The 21,133-nt window shown below is 40.0% G+C and overlaps 1 protein-coding gene across 5 annotated transcripts in view; it reads right to left on the bottom strand.

The window, feature by feature from the left end:
• Nucleotides 1-1,211: 1,211 nt before the first annotated feature.
• The window catches only part of Ccdc138 (coiled-coil domain containing 138), a 35,296-nt gene continuing 15,374 nt past the window's right edge, over nucleotides 1,212-21,133 (bottom strand). For all 5 annotated transcript variants that reach the window (XM_048352499.1, XM_048352500.1, XM_048352501.1 and 2 more), the window contains 6 exons: nucleotides 19,516-19,674; nucleotides 16,905-17,021; nucleotides 12,164-12,356; nucleotides 6,762-6,938; nucleotides 4,710-4,848; nucleotides 1,212-1,714 (listed from right to left, as the gene is read on the bottom strand). In XM_048352499.1, the coding sequence (XP_048208456.1) occupies nucleotides 1,549-1,714; nucleotides 4,710-4,848; nucleotides 6,762-6,938; nucleotides 12,164-12,356; nucleotides 16,905-17,021; nucleotides 19,516-19,674 (951 nt within the window). In that variant the 3' untranslated portion in view covers nucleotides 1,212-1,548. The remainder of the gene's footprint in view (nucleotides 1,715-4,709; nucleotides 4,849-6,761; nucleotides 6,939-12,163; nucleotides 12,357-16,904; nucleotides 17,022-19,515; nucleotides 19,675-21,133) is intronic.

Below are 21,133 nucleotides of genomic sequence, written 5' to 3'. Positions count from 1 at the left end.
TTTTTTTAATTTTTCTATTTGACACCAGTACTGGAGCTTGAACTCAAGGCCCGGGTGCTGTCCCGAAGCTTTTCCACTGAAGTCTGACATTCTACCCCTTGAGACAGGATCCACTTCAGCGCACCGCGTTAGCCAAATACTAAGTGACTGCCTCCCCTTCCTTTACCCTTTTGAAAAACTTAACATCTCACTCCAATTTATAAAGTATTTAGAACAATTATTTAAGCTTATGTTTAAGTGGTTTTAGTGCTCACAAATCTCTCGCGACGAGGCTGATCACCACAAACTGCTTTCCTTAACCTCTACCTTGGTTAAAATTTATTGTTTCTTTTCTTATGAAGAGTACATAGGTAGTAGGATTTTTTTTAACGCTTACCTGTCTGAAAGTATGTATTTTATTTACCCATTAAAAATGTTCCCTTTTGTAACTTCCTATTAATTTCTGAAGTTCTATTAGGCTAGCTTGTTTGTCTTATCTTGTAGATTAATGGTTTTTGTTCTTACTTTGATGTTATAAATTTATTATTTTGTCAAGCTGCACCTAATCTATAAGCTTTCTGGGAAGCCTCATGGTCTCTACAGTCTGCTAAAGCTTTACTCAGCTCTGCCTTTCAACACTCATTTCCCTCATTTGTTCTCTCCTTCAGAAACACCCACTGCTGGGGTGCCTTCTATCTGTTACCCCAATAGTTAAACCACTTAGAAAAGGGTACTTTTGGACTGGTGTGTAGGCTGTGTGGTAAAGAGCTCATCTACCATGCACTGGCTTCTCTATCCCTGGAATAAAGACTCTATCCCTGCAATAAAGACTCACAATTTTAAAGAAGCATTTAAAAATATGTATTTTCTTTCAAAAGGAGGGATTGTAGTGTATTAAGAAAACAGCCAGGTGCCATGGCCCACACCTATAAATCCCAGTTACTTGGGTGTGGAAAGTCAAAGGATTGTGGTTTGAGACTCGCCCAGACAAAAGGTAGCAAGACTCCATCCCCATCTAAACTAATAAAGCTGGACACGGTGGGACACACCCATCATCTCAGCTACACAGAGGCCTGGGGGGGGGGGGGTGGAAACGACACAAAACAACAACAGCCGAAGCAAATAGGGTTGGGAGTGTGCCTACAGTGGGGGGAGTGCTTGCTTAGCAAGCAAGCATGAAAGTCCTGAGTTCAAGCCCAAGGGGATCCAAAACAAAAGAAAAACAAAAAATCCAGAATGACCACATGGTTAGCTATTCCCACATAAGCAACCAATTTATTTCAAATTGTCACATAATTTTAATAGAGCTTTCCCTAAAGTACTTTTATAAAAAGGTATCCCAACCCCAATGTCATAAATTCTGAAAATGTCATCTTGTACATAAAACTTCCATAGCTTATAGAGATTTACAAAGATGAAAACAATGCCGGTTATCTTTCATGATAGATGATTCTACTCTACTGGGTAGAATCTGTTACGGTGGTGATTTTTTTTTTTTCGCTTCTACAAATAAGTAACACCTGTTTTATATACATATATACATCCATCTACATGGGACAATAAAGCAGTCTATTGGCTTGTATTGGAGACCAAGGAATTACACTTTGTTAAGCCCAAATTGAACAGAGTTGAGTTCAGGTTAATACACAGGAAGGCGTGCTCTGGGTGAGTGGTCCTCTGCAGTTCTTGCAGCATCAGATGAATTGTGAAGAGTTCAAAGAGCTTCTTATTACTCCTGAGAGAGAATGAGCTTATTATTGAGCTGTACACACTGAAGAAATTAGCTTTAGAGAGAATTTATGTACAAATGTAGAGAAATGGCATTTGTTGGGGTTTTTTTTCCAAATACTGGGGAAACTTGTTGAGTAATGAATTAAAATGCTAAGAAAAACAAAAAATAAGTTTTACAATACAGGTGTAAGGCCAAAAAGTATTAAAAGAGTTTCACAGTCCTGAAAACTATGCCTTATTCACAATTTAAAAAATGGGGAATCTCCTCCCCCAAATCTACTGCAGGCAGACAGAAAGTCAAATATCTGGTTTCAGTAAGTAAACTAGCTTTTAAAATGGTACCATTCTGCTTTCCCTTTGGGATTAGCTCCAACATGCTTTTCAACTACTCCTTTCTAACAGCCAGTCAAGATACAATGTATCTTGATAGATCTCAATCCCTTTCATTATTCTCCCCCATCCCTCCAATCCCATTCATACTCTCAATTTTCCTAGTTTAAAACTCCATGAAGTAAGAGGTAAAAAAGAACTAAGTCTGGCTAAGGTGACTGCACCTTCTCAGTACCACAGGTTAACTGCAACAGGCTGCACGGAGACATTAACAAACCAGAAAAGCATGGCACGAATTCCAAGAAAAAGGAGAGAATAACACTTACAAGGTTAACTGATCCCAGATTAAAACTAACAATTGGGTGAGTTAATATATTACAAGCCAGGTGCTGGTAGCTCACATCTGTAATCTTAGAACTCAGATCTGAGGATCATAGTTCAAAGCCAGCCCAGGCAGCAAAATCTAACCACCAGAAAACTGGAAGAGATGCTGTGGCTCGAAATGGGAGACTGCTAGCCTTGCTCAAAAGAGCTCAAGGCCAGGGCCCAGACCCTGAGTTCAAGCCTCACCACCACCACCACCAACAACAACAACAACAACAAAACAATGTTATAGCCAGGCGCAGAGGCTCATGCCTGTAACTCCAGATACTCAAGAGGAGAGATCTGAGGATCATGGATGGGAGTCAACAGGGCTGTTAAGACAGTGAGACCCGGACCTCCAACTAACCACCCAAAAGCCGAAAGTGGAGCTGTGGCTCAAGAGGTAGAGTACCAGGCTTGAGCAGAGAAAAAAAGATCAGGGACAGCACCCAGGCCCTGAGTTCAAGTCCCAGGATCAGCACATACACACTCAAGTCACAACTTGGCAATGAATAATTTATATAGCTGGGTACCTGTGGCTTCTGCCTATAAGCCTAGCTCAAGAGTGGAGGTCATAGGCTCTGAACCTGAAGCTAGCCTGGGCAAAAAATCCCTGAGACTCTTTTTCAAATTAACCAGCAAAAAGATAATCAGGCTGGAGGCATGGCTCTCGTGGAAGAGCACCACATGCCTTGCAAATGAGTTCAGTCCCTAGTACAAGCACACAGAGACATTCAAAATAAGTTTACAATAGCCAGGCACTGCTGTCTCATTCCTGAAATCCTAGCTATTCAGAAGGCTGAAATCTGAGAATCACAGTTCAAAGCCAACCTGGTCAGCAAAGTCCATGAGATTCTTATCCCCAATGAACTAGCAAAACCTGGAGATAGAGATAGGGCTCAAACTAAAGGAGAGCACCCAGGCCCTGAGTTCAAGTGCTAACACCGGCACTTACACAAAGACTTACATGTGCTGGGCCTGGTGCAATACACCTTTAGTTCCAGCACTCGGAAGGTGGAAGCGGGAGGGTTTCAAGATTGCGGCCAGCCTAGACCAGATGCACAGTGAGACAACATCACCTTAAGAGAGGGAGACGCAACGGCACAGGTGGCTCATAACTGTAGTCCTAGCTACTCAGGAGACTGAGATCTGAGGATCATGGTTCCAAGTCAACCCAGGCGGGAAAGGCTGTGAGACTCTTATCTCCATTTAATCATGGAAAAATCTGGAAGTGGTGCTCAAGTGATAGACTGCTAGCCTTGAGCAAAAGGAGCTTGGGGTCAGCGTCCAGTCCCAGAGTTCAAGCCACTGGACCAGCAAAAAAAGAGAGAGAGAGAGGGAAAAGGAGATGGAGGTGTTGGAGAAGAGTGCAAGATAAAAAGAAAAAGAGAGGAGAGAGGGGAGGATGGATTTGCAAAGGAAAATACTAGACAGTGCTAAATTCAGGAGGAAACAGAGCTCAAGATCTACATATTTAAATCATAATTTAAAAACTCACCATACCAATATTTAAATTAGAGAAAAGAAGAAAATGGAAAAGGAAAGCCCTTGATGCTCACAGCAAAACTCAATCAGCAGGAAATCCACCATAGTTTCCTGAGATAAACCCTGGTGTCAAGTCATCTAAAATCTCTTTGCCAGCTTCCTCAAATTCACTTCAGTATTTAGGAAGGAATTACAGTTTTATCCTCTTTTTTTTTACTTTCACCTGTGGCACACAGAGCACCAGTGTAGCATGATTCGTTCTGATCTGTTTGCTAAGACACACACAAAAGTGCTCCTAGATTTATGTTTTATAGAGTTTGTTTTAGCTGAAACAATCAAATGTTCTAAGGTTAATCCTATAATCCTAGTCTGTTAAATGTATGTTCTTTGATAAGTATTAGTATTCATGAATCTTGATTTTTCTTTCTTTTGCCAGGGCTAAGGTTTGAACTCAGGGACTCACAGTGGCTAGATAAGTGCTCTAACACTTGAGCCACAACTCCAGCCCTTTCTGCTTTAGGTATTGTTCTAATAGGGTCTCCCATTTGTGTCTCGGTGGGCCTAGACTAGGGTCCTATTTATGTATTGATGCTTCCTTCACAGCTGAGGGGACGGGCACACCCCATCACGCCCGGCATCTTACTGGTTGAAGTGGGGTCTTGAGACCATCAGCCTCCTGGTCTCCACCTCCCAAGTAGCCCAGATCACAGGCATGAGCCGTGGCATGGGGTCATCTAGTCACTGGAATTCTGACTTAGTAATAATCAAGGCCTAAATAATGAATTAAAGAATAAAGAAATGTTGAAAGGAGAACTTCTTACTTGATTTTGGACAGCTTCTGTAGCATAATACTGAGCTTTTCTAGGATCTGAAGATCAAGCTTAGGGGTTCGAAGCAGCACAGAACAAGTACGAAAAAATGAAGAGTTGCTACAGGCTTCCAGGAAAGGCTGCAAGGACTCTGCAAAACAAACAGCCAATGTTTACTGTTAGGGGATAACTAAAAAGGATATTAAAAACAAGCCCAAAATGATGCAATCTATTTGTAAGTACTACCTTAGATTCTTATTCCATCATAGTTAAACTTTGAGGCAAAATTATCTATTCAAAAATTAAAACATTGCTGGGTACCAGTGGCTCACACCAGTACTCGTAGCCACTCAGGAGGCTGAGATCTGAGGATCGCAGTTTGAAGTTAGCCTGGGCAGGAAAGTCTGTGAGGCTCTTATCTCCAATTATCTAGCAAAAAAAAAAAAAAAAAAGCTGAAAGTAGAGCTGTGGCTCTACTTGAGCCTTGGGCATAAAAAACTCAGGGACAGTGCCCAGGCTCTGAGTTCAAGTCTAAGGACTAGCACACACAAAATATAAAATCTGTTGGCTTTTGTTTATTATTTTCCCTAATGACAGACTTCTATTAACAAAATTCTATTAGCAGAAGTCCCTGGGTTGAAAGGGAAAAAAATAAAATTTCTCAATAAACTTGTAACTATAAACTCAATAAACTTTATAACTATATTTATAACTATATAAACTTTGTAACTATAAGCTCATTTCAGACAACTGTCAATATGAAATTTTGGAGTAGTAAATTATATATATATTTTAAAACCCTCAGCTCTTTCCCTTCCCCATTCGACTGTCCTGTCTTCACTCACTCTATTTCCACTGCTTCTCTGCTGGTAATCCTAGCTGCTCAGGAGGCTGAGCTCTGAGGACTGCGGCTTGAAGCCAGCCTGGGTAGGAAAGGGCGCGGGCCGCCTCCCTGCCGAGGGCCCCTCTCCTCAGGCCGCCTGGAGCCCAGTGAGGACGGGATTCTTCCTCCGCGCACAGCCCACGGGCAGCGCCTGCCACTGCCAAAAGCCATCTACCAATCCTACTGACATTTCTCTCACTATGATCTTTAAAAAACATTGGCATGTGAAAATGTTATAAGTAGTGAAATGAGTTTCAAATCTCAAACCTAGAAAACAAACAAATGGAAAGAATGACAACAAAAGAAGTATGTATTCCATTTTGATCTATTCCTTCAACCAAATGTGTCAGCCGACAATACCAGACACTGGATTCATATTTAAAATGGGAAATAAATCAACCAAATAAATGTGCTTTGACCCAACATCAAAAATTTACCCATTTCCAATATTTAAAAAGCTTCTTGTCGGGGCTGGGAATGTGGCTTAGTGGCAAAGTGCTTCCCCAGCATGCATGAAGCCCTCGGTTCGATTCCCCAGCACCACATATATACAAAAAGGCCAGAAGTGGCGCTGTGGCTCAAGTGGCAGAGTGCTAGCCTTGAGCAAAAAAACGCCAGGGACAGTGCTCAGACCCTGAGTCCAAGCCCCAGGACTGGCCAAAAAAAGGAACATGTCTGTCATTATTCTCACTTTAGGTACAGGTATGTGTGATGTTCTCACTTCATCTGAGAAAACAGAACATACAGCAGAATCTGCTAGAATGACAGAACACAAGCAAACAGAAAAGGAGGTTCAAATATGTAATGCTCACAGTGTACCCACAAAACAAATGACTAATGGAAGCTGCTACATGGATAAAATCTAGACAAAAGGTTAGTTATTTGAACTCTTAGCGATGTTACTGACTCAACTACCAAACACATTTGAATCATTTAAAGTATAAAATGCAATAGTGTCTGATATACGGACTAACATGCATATACCAGAAGTCAGGAAAATCATCCCCCTTTAATTTCTTTACATAATAACAAACAAAAACTTACTAGTAGGGGGAAGGTGGGGGAAAAATGAAAGAGGAGGTAACAAGTTGGATAAGAAATGCACTCACTGCCTTACATATGAAAATGGAACCACTTTGTACATCACTTTAAAGAACTGAAAAAAAAATTTTTTAACTTACTAGATTCTACTGTCATCTGAAGCAAACTATCAATGGCGTTGGATAAAAGCCCCTTACTGGATATTTTCAGATGACCTAATATTACTGGAACAGCTTGATACTCCAAAAACAAGGATTTTCCTTCATCTGTCTTCAAGTCCAAACACAGAGAATCAAATGCCTGAGCCAGATAATCAGCTGAAAAACAACATAAAATCATCTGTTTTATCAGCAGGCACACAGGTAGTCAGAAACAGAAAGTAATAAGCATCACCACAGTAACAAAATCAGAGGATACACACAAGCTCAATGACGGAGAAATTATAGACTAAATTTAGATGAACCTCTTCCTAATTGGTTAGGAATTCAAATGGCGATGGGGAGAGGAGAAGCATTATGTTATAGTAAATTTCACTTAGAATTTTTTGTATTTTAGCATCACAATAAGTTCTCTTTCTTGTATCAAGAAAAACTGATGGTTCATACTAAATTATCACAGCAGTGTTTATGCTGCACATACATGCTTCTAGACATTTAAACAACACTAGTTTTTATTTCTGTCTTTGCTAGCTACTTAAAAATGTAACTACACCGACTTGCTAAATGAGCTTTAAATAAGGTTTTCTGTCACCTAGTAAAGAGCACACAGCCCATCCTAAGACAACATCACAAGACTGGAAATGCTCCAGTGTGCTATTGTTTGTGTACATCTGTCATTAGGAATGGCAGCAAGGTTTACCATGGTGCCTGCTGAATCCAAGTCACAGAAACCCTAAAGAAGATCCAGAATATGGGGCTGGGAATATGACCTAGTGGCAAGAGCGCTTGCCTCCTACACATGAAGCTCTCGGTTCGATTCCCCAGCACCACATATATGGAAAACGGCCAGAAAGGGCGCTGTGGCTCAGGTGGCAGAGTGCTAGCCTTGAGCGGGAAGAAGCCAGGGACAGTGCTCAGGCCCTGAGTCCAAGGCCTAGGACTGGCCAAAAAAAAAAAAAGATCCAGAATATGCACTAGTTCTACTCGGGTTAATGTAAATATGTAAATAAAGCATTAAATACTTGTATCACGACACTGTGTGTGTGTGTGTGTGTGTGTGTGCGCGCGCACATGCACGTGCGTGCCAATACTGAATCATGAACTCAAGACTTTATACTTGGTAAATGTGAGATCTTGAAACCCTGGGATCCACAACAAAATGACATTTTTTAAAAGTCTCTAAAATTTCTCTCTCTCTCTCTAAAAAAAAATCTCAGCCAATCTAAGCTTGGCTTGCTTACTCATGGTTGGTGCTCTACCACTTGAGCCATACCTCCAAGTCTGGCATCTGTGCTTTTAAGTGTATAGTAATTTTTTCCTAAAACTCTTCCTACAAAGGGGAACAAGAAACTGTTACTGTTTCTACACTACCAAGTTACTTTTGCTACTGACATTTCTGCTGAAAGAAGACTTAGAGTGCCTTCAAATTCACTAAGAGAATAAAAAGAATCACCAAAGGAAATGTTAACGAAACCAAATCCTAATTATTAAGAACCTGAAGTTGGGAATAACTTATGTGTTATTAAGATATATATGAAAGAATTTTGAAAAGTGACTATCTGTGGCCTCTAGATTCAGCGTCATCTATTTTTATTTTTGGTAGAATTTGATTCAAGAAATACTACTTAGTCTTGTAGTTACAAATAAATACTGCAAGGCAGGCATTGAGGCTCAGGCCTATAATCCTAGCTATTCAGGAGGCTGAGATGTGAGGATCTCAGTTTGAAGCCAGCCTAGGCAGAAAAGTCTGTGAGACTCTCGTCTCCAATTAACCACCCCCAAAAACGCAGAAGTGGAGCTGCAGCTCAAGTGGTAGAGTACTAGCCTTCAGCAAAGCAGCTTGGGGACAGCACCCAGATGCTGAGAGCAAAGCCCCAAGACCAGCATAAAAAAAAAATTTTTTTCAATAGTAAACATTGCAAACAAAGATTTTGCTCAGACTTGCCTTAGCCTTATTATGATTTTTTTTTTTTTGCAACACAGGCAAAAGTATATAAATGGACCTTGAACTGAATTCTTCACAAGAATAAACTTTATCACAGCGCCACCTTCTGTATTTCATACCTCACTTATTAATACATCATCCGATAAGTTTGAGTCGGTTGAATACTGAATGTTTTTGAGCTAGTACTGGGGCTTCAACTCAGGTTCCCAAACTCTTGCTTGGCTTCTTCACTCAAGGCTGGCACTCCACCACTTGAGCCACGCCTTTGCTTTCAGCTTTTTTTCTGATTAATTGAAGAGTCTCAGGGATTTCTCTACCCACTCAGAATTCACATCTCAATTCTCAGGTCTCAGCCACTTAAGTAAGATTATAGGCATGAGTCACTGGTGCCCAACCTGTCTCTCTTTTTTTTTTTTTTATATCCTGTTCAGGATTGAAAGCTCAAATGTCATTCTTTAAAAAGCCAGTGTTTGGGCTGGGGATATAGCCTAGTGGCAAGAGTGCCTGCCTCGGATACACGAGGCCCTAGGTTCGATTTCCCAGCACCACACATACAGAAAACGGCCAGAAGCGGCGCTGTGGCTCAAGTGGCAAAGTGCTAGCCTTGAGCGGGAAGAAGCCAGGGACAGTGCTCAGGCCCTGAATCCAAAGCCCAGGACTGGCCCAAAAAAAAAAAAAAAAAAGCCAGTGTTCATGGCCCATACCATGGTTCAAAGCCAGCCTGGGCAGGAAAGTCTATGCAACTCCTTACTTCCAATTAATGGCCAAAAATCCCAAAGTAGAGCTGTGAGCTGAAGTGGTAGAGTGCTAGTCCTAAGCAACAATGCTCGGCTAGGAATGGGGCTTAGTGGTAGAGTGCTTGCCTAGTGTTCATAAGTCCTGAGTTTGATTCTCAGTGCCACATAAACAGAAAAAGCTAGAAGTGAAGCTGTGGCTAAAGTGGTAGGGTGCTAGGCTTGAGCAAAAAAGAAGCTTAGGGACAGTGCCCAGGCCCTGAGTTCAAGCCCCAGGATTGCCAAAAGAAAAAGGTTAAAGGGCTGGGAATATGGCCTTGTGGCAAGAGTGCTTGCCTCACATACATGAAGCCCTGAGTTCGATTCCCCAACACCACATATATAGAAAACGACCAGAAGTGGCGCTGTGGCTCAAATGACAGAGTACTAGCCTTAAGCAAAAAGAAGCCAGGGACAGTGCTCAGGCCCTGAGTCCCAGCCCAGGACTGGCAAAAAAAAAAAAAAAGGTTAAAGACAGCATCTAGGCCCTGACTTGAAGCCTGACCCCGCCCCCTGAAAGTTGTCATTTTATAGATTTTAATGGTTATTTGGTTATTTTTAAGGGTGATTTTAGTTTTTTAAAGATAAATTACGATTTCATCTTAATTTATCTAATTCCAAAGATTTCTAAAGATGGGACCAATTTAACTTTCTGAAGGCGTTTTTGGGGTGCGAGTTTGATCTCTGAGCCTCACCCTTGCTAAGCAGGCATTCTCCCACATCCCAGCCCTTTTTGCTTTGTTACTTTTCAGTTAGGATCTTGACTTTTTTCCCCTCATCCAGTCTAGAGCATAATTCTACGTTTTACAAGGAGCTGGGAAGACAGGCGTGTGCACCCACGTCCAGCTTTTGTGTGGAGATGAGATCTCACTCATTTTTTTTCACCAGGCTGGTGGGAACCACAACTCTCCTGATTCTAACTCCTAAATAGCTGAGCTTATAGACAGGGCCACCATGCCTGACACTAAAGAATAATTTTTAAAATTCTATTTATCAATTATGGCAATCCATTTATTTTCATGCATACGCTAATTTGTGTGTGTGCATGTGTGTGCGTGCACGTGCGCGCTGCTCTGAGGCTTGAACTCAAGAGTGTCAGTGCTGTCCCTGAGCATTTTCGCAAGGCTAGTTAGTCCCTCTACCACTTGAGCCAAGCTCCACTTCCAGCTTTCTAGTGGTTAATTGGAGATGAGTGTCTCACAGACTTTCCTGCGCTGGCTGGCTTTGAACCACAATCTTCATAGCTCAGCCTCTTCAGTATCTAGGATTATAAATCTCAGCTTCTTGAGTAGGCTGGCTCTGCAGCAACTCTCCTCAAAAGGTGAGCTCCACTGCCCTTCTTGGACTCTGGGCTAACCCTGACCAGAAGTGCAGTTGCAAGGACTGGCAGCAGTCAGACATCTAGCACTTGTATCTCCCATTGTTCCACTGGGCATTCTTCTCCTGCCTATGAAGAGGTCTGGTAGAGGCCAGTGAAGAGCAAGGGAGCTCAGCCCAGGAAAAAATGGCCACTGTTAGTGAAATATTACATTGTATCATCCTCGTGATGATACTGTTGAGAGTCCAATATCTGGGGCTAAGGAAGATCTGAATCTATGATATTTGCCCAACTCTAAGTTGGCTTTTCTGGCTAGGGCTGGGTATGGTAGTACAGACCTATAATCCCAGGTACTTGGAATGCAGAGACAGGAGAATCATAATTTGAGGGTAATATAAGCAAAAAGTTAGTAAGACTTAATCTCTAAAACAAGACTAGTACAGAAGTTCATGGCTGCAGTCACAGCTACGAGGAAGGTGAAGGTAAAAGAACTGCACTCAGAGGTCAGTCTGGGCAAAAGCAAAAGAATCTATCTGAAAAATAACAAAGTAAAAACCAAGTGAGGCTCAAATGGTAGAATGCTTGCTTGCAAGGCCCTGAGATCAACTCACAGTACCATCAGAAAAAGATTAACTGTAGTGAATAAGTCTGAAACAACCAAGAACAAGGACTAAAATAATGCAACAGTGCAAGAGCTCAATTAATATTCATTTCCTTCACTATTCAAGTTGTGGGTTTTTCAGTTATTTTCCTTTACTATTATTACAGGCAGCACATTAACATTTTAAATTTTGGACTTTTAAGATGATTTCCTTGCAATGAATCTCATTAAAAGTTATAGTGCACTCGGTGGCACCTGTGAGCATAATGAACCTTAAAAATAATAAATCTCTTCTCGGTGATACATTATATTGCATCATTTTACTTTTATGAGTATAATGGCTACAAGGCTCTATTACACATTTCATTTCAGAGACTTAGTATAGCACAGTGATTAACTCAAGGCCTTCCACTACACTTGAGCCACGGCCCCATTCCTTTTGATTTGGGAAATAGGATCTGGTGGTTTTCTTGTCCTGGTCGGCCTCAACCTCAATCCTCCTACCTGGGCCTCCCAAGTAGTTGAGATAATGAGCATACATTACTATCCTCAGCTTGTTTTTTAAGATACGATCTTGCTAACTTTTTTAGGCCAGGACTGGTTGCAAACTAAGATCCTTCTGTTCTTACCTTTTCAAACTAAGGACTTCATTTCCTCGAATTCAGCAAAGAAAACAAGTTTCTTATTGCTTTGTTATGTATTTTCCCCTAGCTGTGTCCCGAAAGTTAAACACCCTTGACAGCTTACCTTGAGTGACCGTTTTGAGAACAATTAAGGTTGATAAAAATCTCAATTGCAAACTGGAACTTTTAAAGAAAGCAACTGTCTTTGGTTTGTTCTCCACAGAATGCTCTAAAGAAGTATCATGAATTCCTTTAATTGTCACTCCTTTAAATATGTCCTCACCCAATCTCCTCAATGTTGATGTCATAGTTGAATGCTGTTAAAAAATATGTACAATCTTAGGAAGGCCATGAGCTCATGCTATGGTTCTAGCACAGAGAATATCAAGGGAACGGAGTCAGGCTTTATGCTGAGCTCATCATGTCCTGCCGGCGCTCGACCCGCGCTCACATCTACCTGCGCGTGCGTGTGAAGTGGCCGCCATCTCTTCTGCTTGTGCTCACCGTGAACAACTTTTTAACAATTTCAGAAGAATAAGTTACTGGGTTACAAACATGGAGAGTTTTCTTGGAGAATAAACTGAAATAAGAAAATGGGCAAAAGAGGGACGATGGCACTACATGATCTCTAAAAGGGTATAGTGCTTAGTGAAAGTCCACAAGTCTATTAAGAATCTAATGAAACTGCTATAGATGGGAATGCGTAAGCCACCAAAAGTTTCCATTACAAGCCCAACGCTTGTATGGTACAGTGATAGTGGCTTTCCCACATGGGCAAGCGAGTTCCTAAACAACTCATTCCCAGTTCAGTACTGGTTCTTCATTGTAGACAGCAAGTTTTATCTTTTGAATTTGTACAGCTAATATTAGAAAGCTATACTGAGGTGATTTTTAAGGACCAAAGGCTGCGTGGTGATTGGCACCAACATTGGAACCTAATTAAAATACATTAATAATATGATTTTAATATCATTAAAGAGCAGTAATATACAAGTTTTAAAACCTTGAATTAAAGTAACAAAATATTTTAAAATTCTTACAGGAATTAATGTTAAAAATGACAAAATTATTTTGGGTTTACATGCTGGTGGCTCAGATCTGTAATCCCAACTACTCAGGAGCCTGAGATCTGAGAATCGTGGCTAGAAACCAACTCAGGCAGAAAAGACTGTGAGAGCCTTATCTCCAAGTAACCAGCAAAATGCCAAAAGTGGAGGCATGGTTCAAGTGTTGGAGTGCCAGCCTTGAGTGACAAAGTCAACTGAGAAACTGAGAGAGAACATAAGGCCCTAAATTCAAGCTTCAAAACTGGCAACAATACTGGTAAAAAAAAAAAAAATTTAATTATCACTAGGCTGTAATCCCAACTACCTGGGAAGTGAACAAAAGAGGATCATAATTTAAGGTCAACTCAGGCAATATTACTGCAAGACCCTACATAAAAAAATTAAAGAAAAAAGACCACAAAAGCACCAGACCTGAGTTCAATTGTCAAGTAACACAAAAAATAACAATAATAACAAATAAAACAGACATAATGTTTTAGGCTACTGTTCATGGTAAAGTAAACTGGTTTTTATTTTTTGGGGTTTTTTTTGTAATGTGTGGACAATTTTTAAAATTCCTTGCTAATTGAACAGGGAGAAAATCGTCACCGAGATTTTACCTGTGGATACTGAAAACAATCTAGACCCCCAACCTCCCTCCAGTACTCAATCTAAAAGCACACACCTAGCCAAGAACTAGAAAGAGATAAGACCAAATGAAACAAAGTAATACCTGTCAAATGCCCAGAAGAATGCTAAGATTAGCTGATAGAGCATTTAAAGCAGCCTGGATAAAATGAGTTCCAATATACACTCAGTAAATGCCACCAAAGAAACAGTAAAGTCCTAACAAACATACAAGAATCAAAGAAAAATTTGAAACTAGAAATATCATAAAGAAGGGCTGGGGATATGGCCTAGTGGCAAGAGAGCTTGCCTCGTATACATGAGGCCCTGGGTTCAATTCCCCAGCACCACATATACAGAAAACGGCCAGAAGTGGCGCTGTGGCTCAAGTGGCAGAGTGCTAGCCTTGAGCAAAAGGAAGCCAGGGACAGTGCTCAGGCCCTGAGTTCAAGGCCCAGGACTGGCAAAAAAAAAAGAAATATAAAGAAGAGAAAAAAAACTAAGTGGACTACTTCTGTAGTAAAATGAAAGAGACAGAAAAAAAGAATCATTTAGTTGGAAAATAAATCAACAGAATATAGCCAATCTGAACAACCAAAAATAACTTGAAAAAAGCTTCAAGGAGGAAACAAAAGATAACCAAAATAAAATTTTAAGAATCCAACTATGTCAAATTTCCTCAGGAGGAGTAAATGTAGGGAGGGCTAAAACTTCTTGAAAAATTAAAGAACTCCCCAAATTTGGCCAAATGCATAGAGGCTGAAGATAAGCAAATCCCAAATGGGATAAATCCAAAAGGACCCACACTGAGAGCACAGTTACCTTCAAGAAATATAAAGTTTATAATATGAGTGGCAAGAGGGGAGAAGGAAGGAACAGAGAGAGAGAAAGAAACAGGCAGTAACGGTTTCAGGTCTAATATTGATAATCTGTATAGGATATGAGAATTCTGGTTTTGTCTTTCTAGCACCTTTTGTTGAAGAGACTGTCCTTTTGCTAACTTATATTTATGGCTTCTCTGTCAAAAAATCAGATGGTTATAGCTGTGTGTGCCTTTATTCCTGGGGCTCTGTTTCATTGGTCTATGTTGTGTGCTTTTTATATCAGTACATGCTGCTCAAATGGCCAACAAATACAGGGACAAATTTGCTCAACATCCTTAGCCATAAAGGAAATGTAGAACAAAATGACACCAAGGCTTCATCTCACCCCAGTCAGAATGGAAATTATCAAGAAAATAAACACTGGCAAGGATGCAAAGGAAAGTGAAACCTCATATACAGTGTTGGTAAAAACATAAATTAGTGTAGCCACAACAGGAATGGCGGTTCCTCAAAATACCTTATGAACCTGCTACTCTATTCTTGGGCATATAGCTTGAGTGTAATATAACACCCAGTAGAGATACCTATACACTCATGCTTGTCATTACACTACTCACAGTAGCCAAGGCCAATCAATCAATGGATAAGGAAAACGTAGTATAATATACACAGTAAAGTATTATTCAGACAATAAGAAGTGTCATTTGCAGGAAAACTAATAGAGATGGAGATCACCATGTTGAGTGAGATAAGCCAAATATCTCATTTTTGCTCATATGTGGAACACAGACATAAAATGGTTATCATACTCACATGACATGCGGGTAAAAGGAGAACTGTTGGGGAATGGGGACCAATGGGAGCGGAACCAGTGGGAGGGGGAAGGGAGAAAAAAATGGGTGCAGGAAGTGAAGATGATCCAAATACTTTATAAAAGTTTATTAAGATAGCATAATGAAACCCGCTAAATATTGTTTGAAATAAGGTAGGAGAGAGAGAGGAAGGTTCCTAGAGTAAAACAGAAGAAATAAATTTGATCAAAGTGCAGTGTGCACATCTAAAAAATATCACAAAGTGAAGGCATCCCTGAAGCTGACAACTGGCCTTCAACTAGCCAGGTCCTCATCAGCACACAGACCAGCCAGAAGAGTGTTGTTAGTGGAGGGTAATTGGTTTCCTCTCCTCTGAGTAGTACTGGGTACTCAGCCTTCATGGGAAGACCACATACTAAGAAATCTTACAATTAAAACAAGAAGGGATGCCTTTCCCAACACCTATGCAAATCACAAACCAGAAACAAGAAACAACCAGAGTTCTATATTCCTCCATAAGCAATAACTCTTCAAATAGCTGAATTCAAAAGATGATGAATGGCTGGAATGCCTGACAAATTAAAGGGGGAAAAAAAAGGGATTGAAGGAAGGAAGTTAATGAGCTAGCCACAGTGGCTCACTCTGTAACACTAGCTAATCATAATCACACTAGCAGATCATCAGGGCTGGGAATGCACAAAGCTCTGGGTTCAATTCCTCAGTACCACATATATAGAAAAAGCCAGAAGTGGCGCTGTGGCTCAAGTGGTAGAGCTCTAGCCTTGAGCAAAAGCAGCACAGGGACAGTGACCAGGCCCTCAGTTCAGGCCCCAGGACTGGCGGAAAAAAAGGCAGATTATCTAAAGTTTACAACCTGAGACTAGCTCAGGCAAAAAGCTCCTGAGAGCCAATTTCAACAAACAATCATGGTACTGTATGCCTGTGATCCCTGCTACATAGGAGGCACAGATAGGAGGATCAAGGACTGAGACGGGCCCTGGGCAAAAATGACAGAACCTGTATGAAAAGTAAGTAGAAAAGGGGTAGGGGCATGACTTAAGAGAACCTGCCTTGCAAATAAGACCCTAAACTCAATCTCTGGTATTATTTTTTTTTAAATTGTGTATGAGAAGAGACATTTTGTTCATGAATTAGAAGACTTGGCATTCTTCTCAAAGAGATAAACAGGTCTAATTTCAATCAAAACTGCAACAAGAGGGCTGGGGATATAGCCTAGTGGCAAGAGTGCCTGCCTCGGATACACGAGGCCCTAGGTTCGATTCCACAGCACCACATATACAGAAAACGGCCAGAAGTGGCGCTGTGGCTCAAGGGGAAGAGTGCTAGCCTTGAGCGGGAAGAAGCCAGGGACAGTGCTCAGGCCCTGAGTCCAAGGCCCAGGACTGGCCAAAAAAAAAAAAAACTGCAACAAGATACTTTATAGTAAAAGCTAGAATATTCTCAAATACACAGAGAACACAAGCTGTGTGTATATGTATTTTTTTCCTGTGAATCACGATCAAGAGAATAAATGGAATATGACTTGGGTCAATTACCTGTATTCCAGCATCCAGTTGCCTTAGGGACCAATACAAAAACTTCACAAAAGGCTCATGAAGTCTGGCGTTGATAAATGGCATCCACTGGAGCTGCTCTGTCATCAAAGGTAAAAGCTACAGATAAAACAATGAGAAACACAGGCACAGCATGTTTAGCTATCTGAAATCAACCACAACTTTCCAAAAACAAATGAAAAAAAAAGTTCTCAAACAGAAAACCTTTTATTTAAATCCATATGGCATACAATTGGCAATATGTATTTGGAACTTTAAGTATTTATTTCCTTTCATCCAGAAACAATACATCTAGGAATGCAAGAAGATCAATCCATGCAAAAATATTTTTGAAGCTTAAAGGTTAACTAAATTTATCACACACGTATAACCATTAAAACAGACAATGTAAGGCCAAGCATAGTGTTCATGCATGTATTTCCAAGTACTCTGAAGGCGGAGATTGGGAAGATCAATGCTAGCCAGGGATAAAAGTGAGACATAACCCCCATTTAAATTAATAAACTAGGCATGATGGAACGTGAGTAAAAGTCTGGGTACTCAGGAAGCCACACATAGGAAAACTGAGGCCCTAGGCTGATCCTAGGCATAAGTATGAAACCCTACCTGAAATACAATGCAAAATAAGTCCGGGAACCTGGCTTAAGGGATAGAATGCCTGCCTAGTAAGTGCTAGAACCTGAATTAAAATCCCAACACCATCTAAATAAATCAATTAAACAAACTATACGGGTGTTTATCACTACGGCATAGTCTAGGATGAAAAAGGGTTACAAAGGAGCAAGATCCAATTTATATAAAATACGTCTACACTTTCACTGAAAAAGATACATTTTTTTAAATACAACAAAGGCTGCACTTTAATAATCAAAGTAATATTTACTTTTTTCTTTTTTTGCCCCCCCCACCAGTCCTGGGGCTTGAACTCAGGGCCTGGACACTGTCCCTGGCTTCTTTTACTCAAGGCTAGCACTCTACCATTTGAGCCACAGCATCACTTCTGGCTTTTTCTGTTTATGTGGTGCTGAGGAATCGAACCTGGGGCTTCATGTATACAAGGCAAGCACTCTACCACTAGACCATATTCCCAGCCTTTACTTTCTTCTTTACACACCTAAAAATACACTAATAACATGTTGGTATGTAAAAATAATTTACCCTTATGAACACATACGATGATCCTAAGTGAAATGAACTCCATGTTATGGAGACAATTGTTATATCACAGTTGTAACTACTTTCAACATCCCATGTGTATCTGTAGCTTCTACTATTGATGATGTTCTTGTATCACCTTCCTGTGGTTGTACCTACACTATCTCTGTAATCGTATCTGAGTATATTGGAAACCGTGTATACTGGTATTGGAATTAAGAAATTGAAAGGGAATACCAAAATTGAGAGACACAGAGTAAAAAAAGAGAAACAACTACAAAAGCAATACTTGCAAAACTGTTTGGTGTAAGTGAACTGAACACCTCAGGGGGGGGAAAGGGTAAGGGGGAGGGGGGAGGGGAGAGGGGGGTATGAGGGACAAGGTAACAAACAGTACAAGAAATGTATCCAATGCCTAACTTATGAAACTGTAACCTCTCTGTACATCAGTTTGATAATAAAAATTTGAAGAAAAAATTTTAAAAGATGAACTTTGCTTCAAAAATATGTCATTGTAAGGTAAGAATAGTGGTACAGGCTTATAATCTCAGCCCTTAGGCAGAGGCAGTAAAATTATGAGTTAAAGGCCAGTCTGAACTACATAATGAACTCCTTTCAGGACAGACTAACGTAGCTACCTAATTTAAGAGCATTCTCAAAAAAAAAAAAGTTGGGCTGGGAATATGGCCTAGTGGCAAGAGTGTTTGCCTCATATACACAAAATGCTAGGTTTAATTCCTCAGCACCACATATACAGAAAATGGCCAGAAGTGGCGCTGTGGCTCAAGTGGCAGAGTGCTAGCCTTGAGCAAAAAAGAAGCCAGGGACAGTGCTCAGGCCCTGAGTTCAAGGCCCAGGACTGGCAAGAAAAAAAAAAAGTCTAAGAAAATCACCTAAAATATACCTCTTTAGAAATGTATATGTATATAAATATATTTATTGCTATGTTTTTTTATAAGAGAATAAACCTATAAATAATTATCTAGTTCAGGGAAATCTTTTTTTTTTTCAAATTTTTATTATCAAACTGATATACAGAGAGGTTACAGTTTCATACATTAGGCATTGGATACATTTCTTGTCAGGGAAATCTTTAAGACAACTAAATATCCACCCAGTAAAATAAAGATTATGAGTGCATTGTATACATATTTACTTTCTGTATACATATAGTAAGGGTTTTCTTTATTTTTGGTTTTTTATTTCTTTTGGTTTTTGGCAGTACACATTTGTAATCCCAGCACTAGGGAGCCAAAATCAGTAGGATTAGAAGTTCAAAGCCAGTTGATAGTACGTAATGAGTTTGAGGTTATTCAGCAAGAACCCGCACTAACACAAAACAAAAAATGCTCAATATTTTCTCATTTATAAAAACACCAGAGGTTTTGCTTACTCATGCATCTAATAAACCAAATATTTCAAATTAGAAAGAACAAACCTTTACACACTTCTCTTGAATATCACTTCTCTGAGACTTGACTAATGGCTTTTCACTATCCATACCAGATTCTTCATGCTTTACTTTGCTAAGGTGATGATCTGATATCCAATCCATGAAGACAGTTAGAAGTTCATATACTTGTCCATTAACTGGTCCCTATTTATCAAAAATTAAACATTTTTTTCAGGTCACAATTTCTTAACAATTGAAAGACAACCTTTGAATTTCACAAATGAATATAGAATAAAACAGATGAATATGGTGAGCTGTGTGTGGTGACACACAGCTGTAATCCCAGCACTTGGGAGACAGGAAGATCTGAAATTAGAGGCCAGCCTTGGTTAACTAAAAAGATTCTGTCTGGGGAGGAAAAAAAGAACTTCCCTAAGAGTTCTTTATCTAAATTTGATAAGACAGAAAAATAGAACTTCCTTTAATGCAAAAGCATAAAGCTATTTAGAAGATTTCAAAAGCACAAGAAATTCATCTGTAGGACTTTATATTTACTTCTGCTCACAAGTTGCTTTCTCTGTCTTTATGTTACCCATAATCATAATATACAATCTTCCCTCCCCAACTTGAAATCCTTTTCTCTGAGAGCTTAGCAAATAGGAAGAAAAAGAACAAGAACAAAATACTTCAAAAATGTACACATTTAATTGGATTTCAGTATTCCTTTGTGAAAATTTATTATGCAAAATGGAGTCATTAATATATCATCCCAACTTACATTGAGCTGAGGCCCAGGGACAGAAAGAAAACTTTAAAAAAAAAAGTCACCTGCTCCAAGAACAGTTTCACAGGCCCAACATAACACAACAGCTGTCCTATGTTTAAGACTATTTTCACTTGGAAACTGTCTACCCTGACTTCAGACTAACATTACATTGTGACTGCTGCCACTGGCCAGCAATCCCACAGCAACACAAGAATTTCAAAGGTACTTTTGTAGAGGCCTGTTTCCTAATAAAACTTCCACATGTTCCTTTATCTCCTGACACACCAGAGCCATCCTTGACCAATGCAAATGTGCTTTAGATTGAAATCCTATTCCTTACTTCATATAAATGTTCATGAACTGGAGATTTGTTCCTACCTCTGTAATACCTTTCATACATTTACCTTAAAATAGGAACTATGCTAGACTTAATTACTCTCTTTAAACATGTAAAGAGAGCTGGGCATCAGCAGCTCATGCTTGAAAACCTAGCTACTCAGGAAGCTGAGGTCTGAGGATCTCAGCTCAAAGCCAGCCCAGGCAGGAAAGTCTGAGACTCTTATCTCCAATTAACCACTCAAAAGTCAGAAGTGAAGCTGTACTGTTGCTCAAGTGGTAGAATGCCAGCCTTGAGAAAAAAAAAAAATGGTCAAGGATAGGGTCAGGTCCCAGCTGCAAGACCAGTACACAAAAACAAAAATAATAATGAAAACATGTCCTCTAAAACTTATGAGTACCTGCAATAGTTTTATTTGTAATGGACACAAACACACACATACACCAACCAGAAACCATCAACATACTAAGGGATTAATGAACTCTAACACATTTATATGATAAACCAAATAAAATATCAGTACACTTGATAAGAGGTTCAGAAAAAGAATCTTTAGCCCA

This window comes from Perognathus longimembris, chromosome 8 (genome assembly GCF_023159225.1).
Source record: "Perognathus longimembris pacificus isolate PPM17 chromosome 8, ASM2315922v1, whole genome shotgun sequence".
Taxonomy (NCBI): Eukaryota; Metazoa; Chordata; class Mammalia; order Rodentia; family Heteromyidae; genus Perognathus; species Perognathus longimembris.
This window is presented reverse-complemented; position numbering and strand designations above follow the sequence as displayed.